At 39.9% G+C, this 16,814-nt stretch overlaps 1 protein-coding gene across 13 annotated transcripts in view; it reads right to left on the minus strand.

Annotated features, from left to right (window-relative positions):
* EPB41L2 (erythrocyte membrane protein band 4.1 like 2) overlaps nt 1–16,814 on the minus strand; it is a 178,060-nt gene that overhangs the window by 16,483 nt on the left and 144,763 nt on the right. For 5 of the 13 annotated variants that reach the window (XM_073575800.1, XM_073575799.1, XM_073575805.1 and 2 more), the window contains 6 exons: nt 16,239–16,385; nt 10,544–10,699; nt 4,922–4,975; nt 4,209–4,742; nt 2,492–2,614; nt 1,219–1,317 (listed from right to left, as the gene is read on the minus strand). In XM_073575800.1, coding sequence (XP_073431901.1) covers nt 1,219–1,317; nt 2,492–2,614; nt 4,209–4,742; nt 4,922–4,975; nt 10,544–10,699; nt 16,239–16,385 — 1,113 coding nt within the window. The remainder of the gene's footprint in view (nt 1–1,218; nt 1,318–2,491; nt 2,615–4,208; nt 4,743–4,921; nt 4,976–10,543; nt 10,700–16,238; nt 16,386–16,814) is intronic. The other 8 variants (XM_073575801.1, XM_073575809.1, XM_073575803.1 and 5 more) reach the window with 7 other exon arrangements.

The following is a 16,814-nucleotide window of genomic DNA, read 5'->3' on the forward strand; positions in this document are numbered from 1 at the left end:
CAAGAAAACCAAGGTCTGGTTCAAGAGGCAAAAAATCAAGGTGTTGGAGTGGCCTAGTCAGTCTCCTGACCTTAACCCAATTGAAAACTTGTGGAAGGAGCTCAAGATTAAAGTCCACATGAGACACCCAAAGAACCTAGATAACTTGGAGAAGGCCTGCATGGAGGAGTGGGCCAAGATAACTCCAGAGACCTGTGCCGGCCTGATCAGGTCTTATAAAAGATAATTATTAGCTGTAATTGCAAACAAGGGTTATTCCACAAAATATTAAACTTAGGGGTTGAATAATAATTGACCCACACTTGTATGTTTAAAATTTATTAAAATTTAACTGAGCAACATAACTTTTTGGTTTGTAAGATTTATGCATCTGTTAATAAATCCTGCTCTTGTGTGAAGTTTGAAGGCTCTAACTTATTTGCATCTTATCAAACCTGCTAAATCTGCAGGGGGTTGAATACTACTTGTAGGCAATGTATGTATGTATGTATGTATGTATATATATATATATATATATATATATATATATAAATCAGCACACCTAAGTGAAAGCATGGTGGGAATTTCAAATTTGCAGCATGCTCATTATTATGCAGATTTTCACTCTATTCAGTGCTTAGAAAAAGGAGAAGTGGGAAATCCACACACAAATCTGCAGCACAATCTGCATGTGTTACTAGTGGATTTCATTGTAGAGCTATAACCAAAGATTTTTCGCAATGTGGGAACTTCGTTTAAGGCTCATGCACACTATTTTCTCATTCAAGTGCTATCCATGGTTTTCACGGATAGCATTCATGTACCTGTGACATTCTATGCAGCTGTGCTAGTTTAGCTACATTAAAACAGTTAATTTATGGGGTAATGAATAAAATTTGCCATAAGTATATTAGATTATACACAAATTGAATAATCTAATCTATTTATGGCAAATTAGGATAGTAATTTCATTAACCCATAAATTAATAATTTTACTGTAGTACAATAAAAATGAAGGTTCATCGTTATATTTGATAAGTTAAAACATCCTCAATTGAAGATTTAGTTTTTTTTATAAATATCATGGTTAGAGTGACATTGTCCAAGTTTTTAATTTTGTCCCTCTGTGTACTTGAGTTTGACATCTGTGATCAAGGATATCCCCTTAGTAATGAGAACAATTCAAGAACTAGTAATAAAAGACAAAGTCAGGGTGTAACATGTACTGGTCGCTTTTACCTTGGTGATGTGTGTCGTTGTAGTAGTTAGAACCGAATCGGATGTGATTGTCTGAGCACTCAGTAAAATCCCTGGCTCACTGTCTCCACCACCATCCAGCTTCATCAGGAGGAACAAGAAAAAGAGAGGTTAGCAAACATTTTTCAAAATTGACAAGTATTTCCTGGTCCATGTTGGAAACGATGCACACATTTTTTCTACAGGAATCTATAGAGAAAAATCCCCAAAAGTAGCAGCTGAAGGAAGGCGATCATTTTGTCGTTTTAAATCTAACTTGTATTAGGAGCTTATTCCTGATGGGTTAATGTCCAGGCGGGAACGTTATCACATAAGAAAATACTAAAACACGCACTGCTTCAACAAAGGCCGCGCCAAAGGTCTCTATCAAGTCTTTTCAGTGACATGACTGCTGCAGATAATCACAGGCTCAGTAGCAGGTGACAGAACAGGTAGGCACCATCCCTTTCTGTTCTGGCGGAGATCACGGGAACAAAAAAGAGCAGCACAGTGAAGAAAATTGGGTGCAGGCCCCTACATTCAAGTCAGAAAACTAAATATAAAGCAAAAGGCGAGGCAGTAAGATTCACTGCCTCTATAGCCAGCAAAATAAAACATTAGTTGTTCCTAGGCAACCACATGTCCTGTCCTATATACTGAAGGTCATTTATTATTTCTGCATTATAAATAATGCATACCTGCCGTCTGCTCCGAGCTGCAACTTTGGCACATAGTAGGCAGTATTTATTTTTAAGTGGCCGTTTTATTTTTAGGGCTATTATATTTCCTAAAATCATGGTAATAAATACAGCCATGGGCTTATTTTAGAAATAAGTAACCAAGCTGTTCTTTGAAATGTATTTAGGTGGAACCCCGATGCCAGGCGTTCCATGCACACGGCCGTCTTTATTTTTATGCTGAATCACCCTAGTCGGCAACCTGCTGATGACTTCAAGAAGCAATCTGCCTTCAGAAATAGTGAAGTCCTCTGCATCACTAAACTACAGACATAAAATGGAAGTCTCCATGTTACCAGTTCCTTGGGGCTGTCAGAACTGAAGATTTATGGAGCAAAGATAACACAAGTTATTCCCTCAGCAAATGATCGGTTCCATTTTTTTTTTTTTAATAAGAGGTTAGTAAAAGAAAGCCGTGGTTTTGTCTTCAGAGATCCCCAAGTAAAGATCTGGTCATTCCAATGGACAGCGCCACTTCTTAGCATGACATGGCCTGGGTAGAGGGGTGAATGCCCATAACAAGCCCACAAAGCGTCTACCTGAGCAGATTCGAAGGTAATGGTTTTGGTCTCAGTCTGAACTATTGGGACTTCTTTTGTTGAGATTTCAGTCCTCTGGGTGGCATCAGAAATGGTGACCATCTCTGTTTTCACCACTGGAGGCTAGAGAGAAACAAGCACAGAAATTCTTACACAAAAAAAATGACAATTCTGTAAATAACAATTCCAGATAATCTCCTCTAGCCAGGACTGCCAAACAATATTAAAGGATAAAACTCATGAGGTCTTACCACACCATCATTATTAAAGGGAATCTGTCACCAGGGTTTTCTCCCCTAATCTCAAAGCAGCATAATGTAGAGACAGAGACCCTGATCAAGGGATATGTCACTTATCAAGCTGCCTGCTGTGGTTTTGATAAAATCAGTCACTTTCATCATCAGGAGACCATTAGCGGACTAGTAACCCTACTGTCACGTAGTCCTGCATATTCATGAGCTCTGTATAACCCCATCCCACCCATGATTGGCAATATTCTGTGCACACTGTAAATGGGCAGAATATTGCCAATCAGTGGTGTGGGTGGGGTTATATAGAGCTCAGCATTCAGAGAGCTGCTATATCTTCAGCAGAAAAAGAATGTGACTATCAAAATTGCAGCAAGCAGCCCAGTAAGTGACACATAGCTGGAATCTGCCCCTATATCATGCTGCTCATAGATGGGGTAGCAAAACCTTGGGAGAGCGATCCCCTTTAAATCTTCTTGGTGAAGATCTATAATCTCAATGTTTTATAAAGATTTAAATCTGATGATCAGACTTAATGGTAGGTCATCAATACTATATCTGGGGGTAGACACCACAGCACTTCCATTGATCGCCTGTATAAAAGATCCCATACCACCCTACCTTTAATAGTGACTGTTACTGGTAATACAACTTTCTACAGCTTCGTCCCATCCAAGTGAATGGGACTATGCTGCAATACCAGGTACAGTCGGGGTGTGTATAAGCAACAAAAGATTCGAACAGCTGAGAGTCAGATCCCCATCAATCTAGTATTGATGACCTAATGAGAAGCCAGGAAACTAAGACCCCCAGATATCCCTTGAACCTGCAATTTCAAGATGGCTGAAATTAGAGGAGTGGAGCCTAAAGGCTTGATGATAATGTGGACCAGTAGTTTCACAAGTCAAATCTAAAACTAATCACGAGGAGAACCTCTTTCTAATGCCAAGACAATTGTGATGTTAAATGTCCGCCTCCACTAACGTCATCTCTGTATTTTGAGTGATAAGAGTAACTGAAAGAATTTAGTGATATCAAACAGTTAACAGTATTACAGTGACAAGAGTAAAAAATTGGAAGAGATACAGACGATTGGGAATACTAAGCAGCCACATAATTAGTAGTAATTAGGTACATGCAGAGCTAAAGGAAGCATATTCACAGGACCACAAATACAGCACATATGGAAAAGACAAACCAAGATCCAAAAGGTATAAGAAACATGCAAGATGGAAAATTATGGTGCAATTAAATATGGAAATGAAAATATGGTGGTATACTGAATAAATGGCAGTGGAAAGAAGTGCAACATCTGGAAAGAGACAGAAGCCAAAGTCACTGGTTTGCCTTTTTGATAGAAGACACCAAAACCTCCTTAAGAAAAGATTTGATAATAGCTCAGTGGTAACATCCACTGTAACAGAATGATAGGTACATACGGAAACTCCCTTTCTGTTGGACCCATTTACCTCGGAACAACAAATAATTTGGGCAGAAGCATCAACATCGATGTGAGAAACATCGCCATTAACTTTGCTTTGCTCTTCCATAAGAATTTCATGCTTTTCTTCAACTTTCTCCTCACTTTCAAAAGTACTAACGGTAATTTCCTGGGATATGACTTCCGTCTTTTCTTGTATCTCTGTAACGGTTACGGTCACAGTATGGTCTTCGTCGGGCTGAGGCTCCTCCTCTGGTTGGACAGCCTTCACGTCTTCGGCACCTTCTTCAGGCTCTTCTGGTATAACATGCTCAGAAGCTCTACCTTCAGCCTTATATTCTACCTCTTCATTCTCACTCTCGCTACTGCTATCATAAGAAGATACTGACTGGGTGTCATTTTTAGCCAAAGCTTTCACTTCTACCAGCTGTTCATTCACATCACTATGGTGTCCAATATCTCCATTTATTCCAGCTTTCAGGTTGTCCTTGATCGTTGCATTTGTATACTCAGAATCTGCCTGATTTTTCTCTTCCACTACGTTCTGTATCTCATCTGAGTTCTATATGGAAATGGATGAGGAAAATAAAAGCACATGAATAAATAAAACTAATTAAAACTAAAATTAAGATGCCGCATTTCATGGAAGACAAAAAAAAGGTGATGATATCAACTAAAAAGTGGGAAAATGTGATGGTGATTAAGATGAGCATATTGGTACTTATAGTACAATCTGAGCACCTCAAGGGCATCACTCAGGCCAGTGCGCATCCCTCTTGTTCTGGGTAAAAGTTTCTGTGGGACACAAGTACACATAAAGGACACAATCAATACATATACACAATGACACAGCCAAAATTATTTCAGGGAAATATTTCACCAACAACAGAAAAAGGACATTGAACATGGGATAAAACAAGTACAGAAAGCACAAATACATAAAAACACAAAACCATGAATATCCCCGGCGCTGAACCTGTAGATAACGTACCATGCCTGTCTCTGCCTTGCATGAAGAGGTAAACGGCACAGTACACAAATGTATATCATGCTCCCCAAATTATATCAGTCTATAGCTTTACGAGATTAAGAGGTTTTTAAAGGGGTTGTCTAGGATTAGCATACTGTAGTCCTTTGAATGGTCGTCATGCCCACTGCCCAGCTGTTCTTCACTCTGGTGGCAGTCAGATGTACACAGTGAATGGAGACAATGCCAAGATCTGCGGCTCAGTTACCATGCACTTCGACAGAAACTCATCTGAAGTTCTTGGTGACAGTAACCAGAGACTGTGGTGTACCAGCTGTCACTGCACATTTTTTTTCCCCTATGCCAGCATCTAAGACTGTGTTGGTGAGGTACAGCCGGGCAGGCAGTTTTCACCGAAGTGTTCAGCACTTTCTCTGCCTGCAGCAATCTTTGGTTTATCTGACTCATCTACTAATTTCAATGATATACAGGCTTCAGGAGAAAAAGATTTTGCCATAGATTTACACAACAGAGGGTGAGGCATCACCTTAGCCTGTCTGGTGGTGCCCCAGTAGAAATGGTGTGACAATGCCTGCTCCATGTTCACTAGATACAACATTGTACATGATCACCTTAAAAAGTAATAAATATTAGTGACGAGTGATCAGGCATTCTCTGTGCATGCTTGTGTGCTTGAAAAATATGTACATGTCCCCGCGGCTGTTTGACAGCCCCTACACATGTAGGGATTGCCTTTCTCTTAGGAAACCCCTGCATATGAGACATGCAGCAGCGGGGACTCAAACATAGTTTTCGAGCACGCTGAAGCCACTCTGTTAGCACCCGAGCGTGCTCGGATAACACCTTTATCAAAAACCTGCAGTCACTTTACAAACACCTACTGTGGGCATTTTATCAGATGAAGATATGCATGCCTAACTATAAGAAATTATTATGGATATTACAAATATAGTCATTCCCCCCACCATTTTGTTTGGCGCAGGTGAAAATACTGATACAACACAGCATAAATGTGGGGACAGGATATCACCGCTGTGGCCAGTGATTGTCTGCAGGAAGAGGAAGCAAGGAGACCGGCAAGGGAATTAAATTTATATTTTTTTTCCCTCCAGTGCCTGGTTTGAAAACAAAGAAACATAAGACAACCCCTTTAATTTACCTTCTATCTATGCTTTATTATTTTATTTTTACCCAGGAACAAAATCCCCATTGTGAGTAGGCTGTCCTTGGCATTGGGGCCACAGCTCTATGCAGTGGAATAAGCTGTAATACCAAACTCAAGGAGAAACCTAGTGCTGTTATCAGTGAAAAAAAAAAACATTGCTTCAATGAATTCTGGTTCCTGAGACAATTACTATTTCAGGTCATAGTAGTCCTTCTAAATTGCCTTCAATCAGTTGGGATCCAGTTTCCGAGACCCCACCGACCGATTGCACAAAACACAGTGCAGGACCGCTACTGTTCTGCATGAGCTGCGCACACAGCTGAGTATGGCCTCAGTAGAAAGTCTATGGAGCCTGTACTCAACGGCATGAGAGACTCATGGAGAAGGAGACTGCTTCTGTACAGTGCTCCGAGCGCGACCAGTGGGGTCTCAGGACATAGACCCCACTAATCTAAAGCCCTTCAGAGACACTAAAGGACTACGGTAGTCTGAAATGTAAGTCTTTCCTTAAGAGGGTTGGCCACTTTCTTTTCTTAGCACAACTTCCCTCACAAAATGACCAGCAGTTATGTCCTACCAATGGCTGCTGGTGGAGGAGCACCTGACCAGATCAGATCAGCCTCCTCCAAACTCCTCATAGGGAAAACGGCTTTTCTATTGGACAGGGCTGGTCACATGCTCCTCCACCAGCACCCATTGTAAGGACATAAGTGCTGGCTAGTGTGTGAAGAACGCTGCATTAACAAGGGAAAGCGGCCACCTCCTCTACACAGTGATGGTCCATCTTTATGATGGGATTCATAGGAGAGAAAATTGTTGTTTACTCAGTGGAGTGCAGCCCACACTGGTCTGCAGAGAAAGGGGGACATAATATTCCATAAAAGGGGTATTTACATTTCCAAGATCCTATCCCAATACCTAGTAGGTGTTAGGCTGGTTTCACATTTGCTTTTTTTGCGCTGGAAAAAAACGCATACCTGCGCATGCGTTTTTTCCCCTATATTTAACATGGGTGCGCATACCTGCGCGCTGGCATGCGCACGTATGCGATTTTCATGCGCTGCGTTTTTTTGGGGTGTGCGTTTGTATTTTCCAGACGCAGCATGTTGCATTTTTTGGCCCTGCAAAAAAGCGCATGCGCACGTATGCGCACGTTTTGCGCTAAAAATGTCCATTATAGCCTATGGATGCGCATACGTGCGCATTGGCATGCTTATGTATGCGTTTTTTTGCACATGCGTTTTTTTTTTTAACATTAGTTTAGACAATGGAATTTAGGGGTTTGGGTTAGAGTTAGGGTTAGTTAAGGGGTTTAGGGTTAGGGTTAGGGTCAGGGTTAGGATCAGGGTATGGTTTGGTTAAGGGTTAGGGTTAGGATCAGGGTATGGTTTGGTTAAGGGTTAGGGTCAGGGTCAGGGTTAGGGTTAGGATCAGGGTATGGTTTGGTTAAGGGTTAGGGTTAGGGTCAGGGTTAGGATCAGGGTATGGTTTGGTTAAGGGTTAGGGTTAGGGTCAGGGTTAGGGTTAAGATCAGGGTATGGTTTGGTTAAGGGTTAGGGTTAGGGTCAGGGTTAGGATCAGGGTATGGTTTGGTTAAGGGTTAGGTTTGGTTAAGGGTTAGGGTTAGGGTCAGGGTCAGGGTTAGGGTCAGGGTTAGGGTATGGTTTGGTTAAGGGTTAGGGTATGGTTTGGTTAAGGGTTAGGGTCAGGGTATGGTTTGGTTAAGGGTTAGGGTATGGTTTGGTTAAGGGTTAGGGTATGGTTTGGTTAAGGGTTAGGGTTTGGGTTAGGGTTAGGGTATGGTTTGGTTAAGGGTTAGGGTTAGTAAAGTCATGGTTTGGGTTAGTGTGAGGGGCCACCTAATGTTTGGAAAAAACGCAAACGCGGTAAAAACGCACTAAAAACGCTTACAAACGCATAAAAACGCTGCGTTTTTTTCATGCATGCTCATAAAAATGCTTGAAAAAAACGCAGCAGTTGTATGCTTTTGTATGCGTTTTTTCAATGCGTTTTTTTGCGGGAAAAACGCGCTGAAAAAAAAAGCAAGTGTGAAACTAGCCTAACATTAGCAAATACATCCAATTAGAAATATAGTATAGTTCTTCTGATTCGATATGTCGCTTAACCCCCCCCTGTGCAGGGCATTGTAGTAGCCTAGGTAGCCATGGTTACGACCTTTAACAACTGTCACTATATGAGTGGTTGTGACCATGGATACCTAGGCTACTGCAATGCAATGCCCTGCACAGGGGGTAAACGATATAGGGATTCAGAAGAACTATACTACATTTCTAATCAGAAATATTTGCTAATATCATTATTACATTTACTACATGTTGTGATAGGATCTTGGAAATGGGAATACCCCTTTAATCGTTTAAATAGATACAGAACTGAGCATACAGAGGCCTGCAAAAGTATTCATCCCCTTTGCATTTTCCATGTTTTGCTACCTCACAACCTGGAATTTCATTTTTTTTTTTTAGGGTGTGCCTCAGTTCAGGTAAATAACATGCCTATATCTACTGCAAACATTTGCTTTTCTTTTTATTGTGAAGCAAACAACAAATAGGACAAAACAACTGAAAACTTCAGAGTGCGCAACTATTCACCTAAAGTCAGCACTTCGTAGAGTCTTTTAAGGCAATTACAGCTGCAAGTTGCTTTGGAGAAGTCTCTGAGTTTTTCCACATCTTGCCACTGGGATCTTTGCCCATTCCTCAAGGCAAAACTACTCCTTTAAATTAGATAGTTTCCTCTGGTGGAGAGCAATCTTCAAGTCTAACCACAGATTCTCTATTGGATTAAGATCTGGGCTTTACAAGGCCACTCCGAAACATTTACACGTTTCCTCTTAAACCACTCGAGTGTTGCTTTAGCAGAGTGCTTTGGCTCATTGTGTTGTTGGAAGGTGAACCTCCGACCTAGGCTCAAATCACTGACAGACAAAAAGGTTTTGCTCAAGATTAACCCTGTATTTCGCACCATCCATCTGAGATGTGTTGGTTTGGCGCCAGAGTTTACCTTTGTTACCAAAAAGTAAAAATTTGGTCTCATCTGACCACTGCACCTTCCTCCGTGAATTTAAGGAGTCTCCCACATGTCTTTTGGCACACTCAAAAATGAGCATTACAATTTTTGTGTATAAGTAAATCCTTTTTTCTGCCCACGCTTCACTAAAGGCCACCTCCATGGAGTGTACGGCTTATCGTGGTCGTATGGACAGATACTGTACTTGGTTGTGGTACCATGTTCTTTCCATTTCATGATAATGGATTTGATAATACTCTGAGGGCCCATCAGAGATAGGAATTTTTTTTTTTTTTTTTTATAACCCAACCCTGACTTGTACTTCTCAACAACTTTGTCCCTGACTAGTTTGGATATCTCCTTGGTCTTCATGGTGGTGTTTGGTTAGTGATGCCTCTTGCTTAATGGTGCTGCAGCCTCTGTGGCATTTCATATGCATATTACAATTTTAGTTATTTGATCCCATAAATGTAATTGATGCCTATATTTTTCTCACTTTACTTCACCAACTTAGACTATTTAGTGCTGTTGCATCACACACAAATCAGATTACAAAACTATTTATCCACATATTGTAATGTAACAAAATGGGTAAAAAAAAAGCCAAAAGGGGTGAATACTTTTGCAAGTCACTTTATGTGTATGGTTGTACCTAGTACTACAGCTCTCTCCTATTGTATTGGATAGAGCTGAAAGACTAGGCAATGAAATCATATGTAAAAACTTTGCAGCTGTTAAGAAATAATACAACCTTTCTTTTGCTGATCTACGTAGATTCAGGAGGTCGTACCCTTAATACTCAAACATACATAGCCTGTTAGAGGTCCTGGAAAAAAAAACTTTTTGCAATGCACACCGGAAATTCAACACTGCTATAAAAAAAAAAAAAAAAAAAAAGCCCTGCACTTATCACTATTGTGGCATATATAGTTTAGGCTTCACATTCTAAAAACAAGGTGAGAACTCTACAGCTCCACTTAGAAAAAATAAGACAATCAGATATCAGAGAGGCATTCTAGTTTACACCGGGAGGGCAACTTTTTCCCCAAAGAGGAATATGGTGGTACTACGGTCATGTTATCATACAGACATTGTCACATGGTACAAATATCCAAGAAACACAGCAAGGACTACAAAAACAGTGAAAAACAGCACAGAGAACAAAGAAAAGAATGTGCACCTCAGACAGCGGTGGAGAGGGAGAAACGCAACACGTGTCACTGGGCACACTATCATTCAAAACATTGCCCTCTGTGGTCCGGTGGTTAGAAGAAGACGACAAGGTAGGAAAGCGGTCTTTACTAAAGAGAATGGATGTTATCTCCTCTTCAAGGCTCTGGACAAGTTAGAAAGTGGAGAGCAAAGCGATAAGAAGAGAAAATTGGAAATATTAGAAACCAACCAGAAGGGGAAATTATTGTTAAGGTACAAAGTGATCCCAACAAACAGTGAAACAAAAGAGAGAATACCACCCACTAGCTGTAACAGTCTGGAAAAAGAAAATCCTTATTAATAAAGGATTTCAAAGCACACCTAATGTCTCAAAATGGAGCTTTACATTTTATTGTATGAGCAATCCATTTGTGTACTTTCCAACAGCAATATGAACAACCCTATGGTCCCTATACTAACCCAAAAAGCCACTTCTGCTGGAAAGCCCAATCTGAAGCTTCAGCAGCCCCATATCAACCAACTGGTGCCCTCACAACAGGCTAGATACATTTATACATGGGGCAGCCTTCGTGGTTGAGCTGCTGGTAACACTGTTCAGCAAAATTCCTTACATAAATTACATCGGTCATAGAAAAATAGACTAGAGGTGGTCATTGACTCATACGGGAGAGCCTTTTAAAGGAAAACTCTGACCAACACAAAGGGGAAAAGCGTGATCCTGCGTGGTATATTTAGAGGTGCTACAGGTCATCGTAATCCTGCCAGTGAGGATAGGGATATAAACACTAAAAAAGTGATCTCTACAGAATAGGAAGTGTCAGTCCATTATTAGGCTTCGTAGCTAGAAAGAAATTTGCAGTTTTTCTGGATTTTTTTTTTTTTTTTTTTAAAAGAAAAATCAAATATAAATTACCAATAATTAAAAAAAAATGTTTAACGTGAAAATTATTTAATCAACATTTAAGTTTGTTTTAATTGCATAATCCCTTTAAATCTTAGAGAAAGCAAATCCTGGAATGCCATAAAAAAATAAATTCTACACCTTTTACTTTCTGAGACAAGTCTCGAGGGGTGGGGACAGATACAACCTCCTTCTCTCTTGGAAAAGTGGTATGCCATGTAGCCTCCAGAAGTCAGAAAAAGCTTCCACCCATTGGAGGTAGCTACTGTATACGTCAGTGTCCGACCCTTTATTTTGCCCTGTCACATGACTAACGAAATACGCCAAAGCAAAATCTCATCGGAAAGGAACAGGCAGTCATCTGTACACAACGCCCATTGGAAAGATAGATTGCGGTCCTTCTCCTTCGGTAATGGAGTCAGATTGAGTATGGACACACACACTGTATTTTGGTAAAAGATGCAAAAGTTAATGGTCTCTCTCTCTGAAAGATTTAACAGGGTGCAATTAAGAACTAAATGAATATGCTAAACTAAAAATCTCCAAATCATAACGGAGACACAAGAATTCCCTAGCAAATTTCTGTCCTACGTAAATGAAACCTCATGCTACACTGAGAAGTAAAAGGGTAACAATGTTTTGAACTTTTGACTTTCAGGCTCCATATCTCACCATCCACTACAGCTTTTATTGTGATACTATCATAATTTTATAGACAATCACTTCTGTTCTCTCATACAAAAATTTAACTTGCAACTATTTAGCATATGATTAGTTATGCAGATTTTTGTCATGTCACTGCATTGTTACTGTTCTGCTCCTGGTGGTGGAAAAATATTTTTCTTCCTTTTCTTTCTTACAACCAGTTCTCACATTCCCTAAAATTTCATTGTGTTATTAAGTTGCTTCCCAAGCAAAAGGTCACTGATTCGACCGAGGAACAGCCATGAAGAAGATTTTCTAAGAAAAAAACAGCATCATCCAGCTCATTAATAGCGGTCTCTTGTCAAAGAAAATTGCCAAACTGCATCATGTGATTATCATGACAGTTGGAAGAATACGAAATGACGTATTTCCATTCATTCAAAAGGGAGAGGTCAACATCCATTAAAAATATTGGAATCAACAAGTCCGCTCAACACAAGGTCTATCAGTTATGGCGCAAAAAACATGGCAGTGGAGGTGGCTTGTGTGCTTCGTAATAGTGAGATCACAGACGTCAATGGAAGCACCCTGCAATGCACGTTACACAAGTCTGGAATGGAATGGTGGCTTGAAAAAAGCCTCGACTTCAAAATAGAAATAAGGAGCGCTGACTAAGTTTGCAAAAAAGTAGGAAAGGTGGGCAGTAGAAGATTTGAAATGAGTGATGACATGAAAGTCAATAGACAAGGCTCTGATCAGTGCAAATAAGTCTGGAAGAAACAAGGGAAAAAGGGGGCTATAGGATCGAGAAATTGAAGGAACTATCAAGTTCAGTGGCGGAAGTCTGATGGTATGGGGTTGTTTCACAGACAAAGGCATTGGGTACTTGATCAGGATCGATTGTGTTCTCATTGCTGAGCTATATGTGAGTATCCTACAAGACTAAATACTTTGTATACTCAAGTACTGTGGGTACGAAAAGGACGACAGTGTTCCAGCAGGACAAGAAGCATAAGTCGAGATTGGGGAAGAAATGGTTCAATGACAATGAAGGATTGGCCCTCACAGTCCCCAGACCTCAATCCAATCGAACAATTGTGGGTAGAGTTAAAGAAAAAGCTGTATACATACCCAAGTGAGTCGACCAGTAAGCATCAACTTTGGGAACGTGTAGAAGAGACCTGGGATTAAATTTCAGTCAAGACATGCTTGATTCTGATCAAGTGTATGCCCAGAAGGATTCAGGCAGTATTGAAAGCCAAAAGGTGGATTTACAAAATACTCACAAAATAATAAATAAATTAAATTTAGATTTTTACGAGCAACACAGTAACAATCCAGTGACATGAGAAGAATCTGCATAACTAATCATATGCAAAAAAGATGCAAGCCAAATATATGTACGAGATGATTGTCTATAAAATGATGGTAGTTTCACATTCAAAGGAGTAGTGGATAATGAGATATGGAGCCTGAAAGTCAAAAGTCAAAACAATGTTACCCTTTTGCTTGTCTGTGTAAATACCTGCAGTTAGAACACTAATGTTTCATTACAGTATTAATGTCTGCAAATAAAACACAGTGATTATAAGATTAATACAACTTTAAATGAAGAAAATAATACAAGTGAATAAAGTAATTTTGAAAAATTGTTGTGTGGTCGTCCCAAGTTCTTCATTGATGTGTCCTGTAATGTGCTCATTGTTAAGTAGTGAAAAGAAAAATACTGAAGTTAAGCAACACAAGCCAGGGTTCTACAAAACAACCTAGTATAGAGGTTCTCCAAGACTTGGATACCAACAGCCTGACCTTAGTAGAGTTCATTAATGCTTAAAAGCAACCCTCCACTCTTACACGAAAGGGGCCTATACATTTGTTAATGTATAATAACCAATCCTGATGCCCTCAGTTTGCCTCCATAGCCAAGGCTAGTGCTCCAGTCTTCCTGCATTCAACATGGCTGTTACAGTGACATAGGGAACATTGGCAAGTCTGAATCATGGCTCTACAGCACAGGAAATGAAGTGGTCTGGAAATGCCACTGTGCTCCCATGCCATGCAGGTTTTTGGATGCAGGTGGACTCCAGCATCGGCGAAGGAGGAAGTGAATGTTTCCAAGGTGTTGGGAGAAAAACTTTTCAAATACCACAATCTTTCTATTTCAGGCTTACCTACATAGCCTGATCATTGGTCTTCTAGATCAGGGTTCCCCAACTCCAGTCCTCAAGGCCCACCAACAGATTATGTTTTCAGGATTTCTTTAGTATTGCTCAGGTGATAATTGCTTCACCTATGCAATACAAAAGAAATCCTGAAAACATGATCTGTTGGTGGGCCTTGAGGACTGGAGTTGGGGAACCCTGTTCTAGATTGCTAACCACATACTTTCTTCCACCAGTTGGGTGGTTATTTCCTGGTCAAGCACATGCAGGTGTTTTCAATGCAGAGACTGGGCAGCACCCAAAATCCATTTTGAGTAATGCTCATATCACTTTGCTGAGGGCCAATTGAACGTTCATGTGAGGAAGGCAGGCAAAGCGGTCCTCAGCAACTTTTGGTTAGCACTATGGCCGAGAATGTGTAGTGAGCACTTCTGAAACCATGACTGACTACTTACTTGTACGGCGAGTGCCCCAGTCACACAGCATACACTATATGGCTGTCTGTGTGCACAGTACAAGTCAGCAGTCACACAGTTACTGAAGAAGTGCTGACCACTGTTCTGTGGAGTCTAGCTGCACTTTGCAGCGCTGGGGTCCTGGGTTCAAATCCCACCATGGACATCTACAAGGAACTTATATGTTCTCTCCATGTTTGTGTGGGCTTCCTTCAGGTTCTACGATTTTCTCCCACACCCCAAACACATTCCGATACGGAATTTAGATTGTGAGTCCCAATGGGGACAGCACTGATAGTATCTGTAAAGAGCTGCGGAATATGATGGAACTATACAAGAATAATAATAAGATATTTTAAAAGTTTGTTTTTCCAGGATCTTTTTTAAAAAGAAGCACTTCTACACTGTTAAGACAATTTTAGTTGAGGACAGATATTGTAGCTCCCGCGTTAAAAAAATAAACCATACAATCAATCGGTGCTGTACAGGTCATATTTGTTTTAAAATGGCAAACCGGACAATGCAGCCCATACAGTGTACAGATTTTTACCAAGCTCCTGCGGCATGTGCAGAAGAGACAGTGGTGTCCTAATCACTTAAAAAGCAAAAGGGATAGCTTTACAGTACATTCAAGTAACAATTTACAGACATTTTTACAGTCAGGAGGCCCATAGATGATCAGGCCACCAATTAGATAAGTACGCTTCTTAACCCCTAAATTTAATAGCATAATCACCTTACCACTCATGTCTTGCCTTTGACTGGAAAAAATGTTAAATTTTGACTTTGATTACCGTAATTCTTTATCAAATATAGAACCACTCCAGTCACTGCTTTATCTCTTACATTAGTGTTAGATTACAAATTCCCATGCGAACATTGTAAATCACTATAATCTCTACTCAATCACACTGTGTATAGTCGATACTAAAAGGAAAGCTGGAATTAAATATTACATTATATCATAACTTAGGGAACAATTAGCAGAAAACAAATACTGGTATTAATGATCAAGCAGTAAGAAATTAATTGAACACAAGGAAAAGAATAATCTTAGTGAATTTTGGAGTCAAAATTTTTTTCTGTGGTTTTCACTGATACCATTCGTACTTAAGATATTTTATGTGGCGATAGTTCACAGAAAAAAAAAATTGAAGATGTCTGATTTAGAGAAAAGTGTCGTATCAAAATCGGCAATTGGAGTCAATGGGTCAATGAGAAAAATGGATCTCACTCAGATGACATCTAAAGTGTGGTCTGATTTTCATGGACTGACAGAATGGAGAAGGTGAAGAAACTTTATTTTTTCTTTCCCTCCATGTCTGAGAAAAATCGATGCCACCCTGATCAAAGTCTGATCAGAATAATCGGATATGGAAAAATCAGTATTGTGAACCTACCCGAAAGACTGTCTTTTTTGTAACATTTAAACTTCAATGAACTCATTATCCATTATCAAACTACTCAGACAGACCCACAAAAAGTAACTTAAAACCACTAAATATCACGATGCATGCACGAGATAAATCTGTGACATACCCCGTGTGTCTGCAGAGGTAACGGAGTGATACATCGTTTTTCCCACTCGTTGGGACGTGGCTCAGGTGTAGACTCCATGAAAGTGCGCTTGAGCTCACTAATGCTAGCCTGATGTCTCAAAATCTCATCTTGTGATTTATCCAGATCCTATTAATGGATTATGTAAAAATAAAAACAAAAAAACACAAAACTCTACAAGAACTCAAATTTGATGGAAAACAAGTTAGCCATTTTTAAAGTGGGGAAAAAAGCAGTAAAAAGACAAAATGTTTGGCCCGTTCTGAAGCACTAAAAGCTACACATAAGCAAAAATCCCGAGCTGATCCACATGTAGCCGATATGATAGAGCTGCATGAGGTCTGATAAATCTAGATTTAAAACAAATCAGTTTTCGGTTTTCCCATTATAGATTACGGTACATATTGTAATGATAGATCTGATTAAGAATCTTTTTTCACAAATTAAAATGAAGCAGTATCCCAGCACAACTGTTAAAAAATATGCGGCTTAGCACAGAGATTACTGCTCGGAGAATTTGAAATTGGTTTGATGAATTGAAGAGTGCGTGCCCAAGAC

Source organism: Dendrobates tinctorius, unplaced genomic scaffold (assembly GCF_039654945.1).
Source record: "Dendrobates tinctorius isolate UK_male_01 unplaced genomic scaffold, ASM3965494v1 ptg000046l, whole genome shotgun sequence".
In the NCBI taxonomy this organism is placed as follows: Eukaryota; Metazoa; Chordata; class Amphibia; order Anura; family Dendrobatidae; genus Dendrobates; species Dendrobates tinctorius.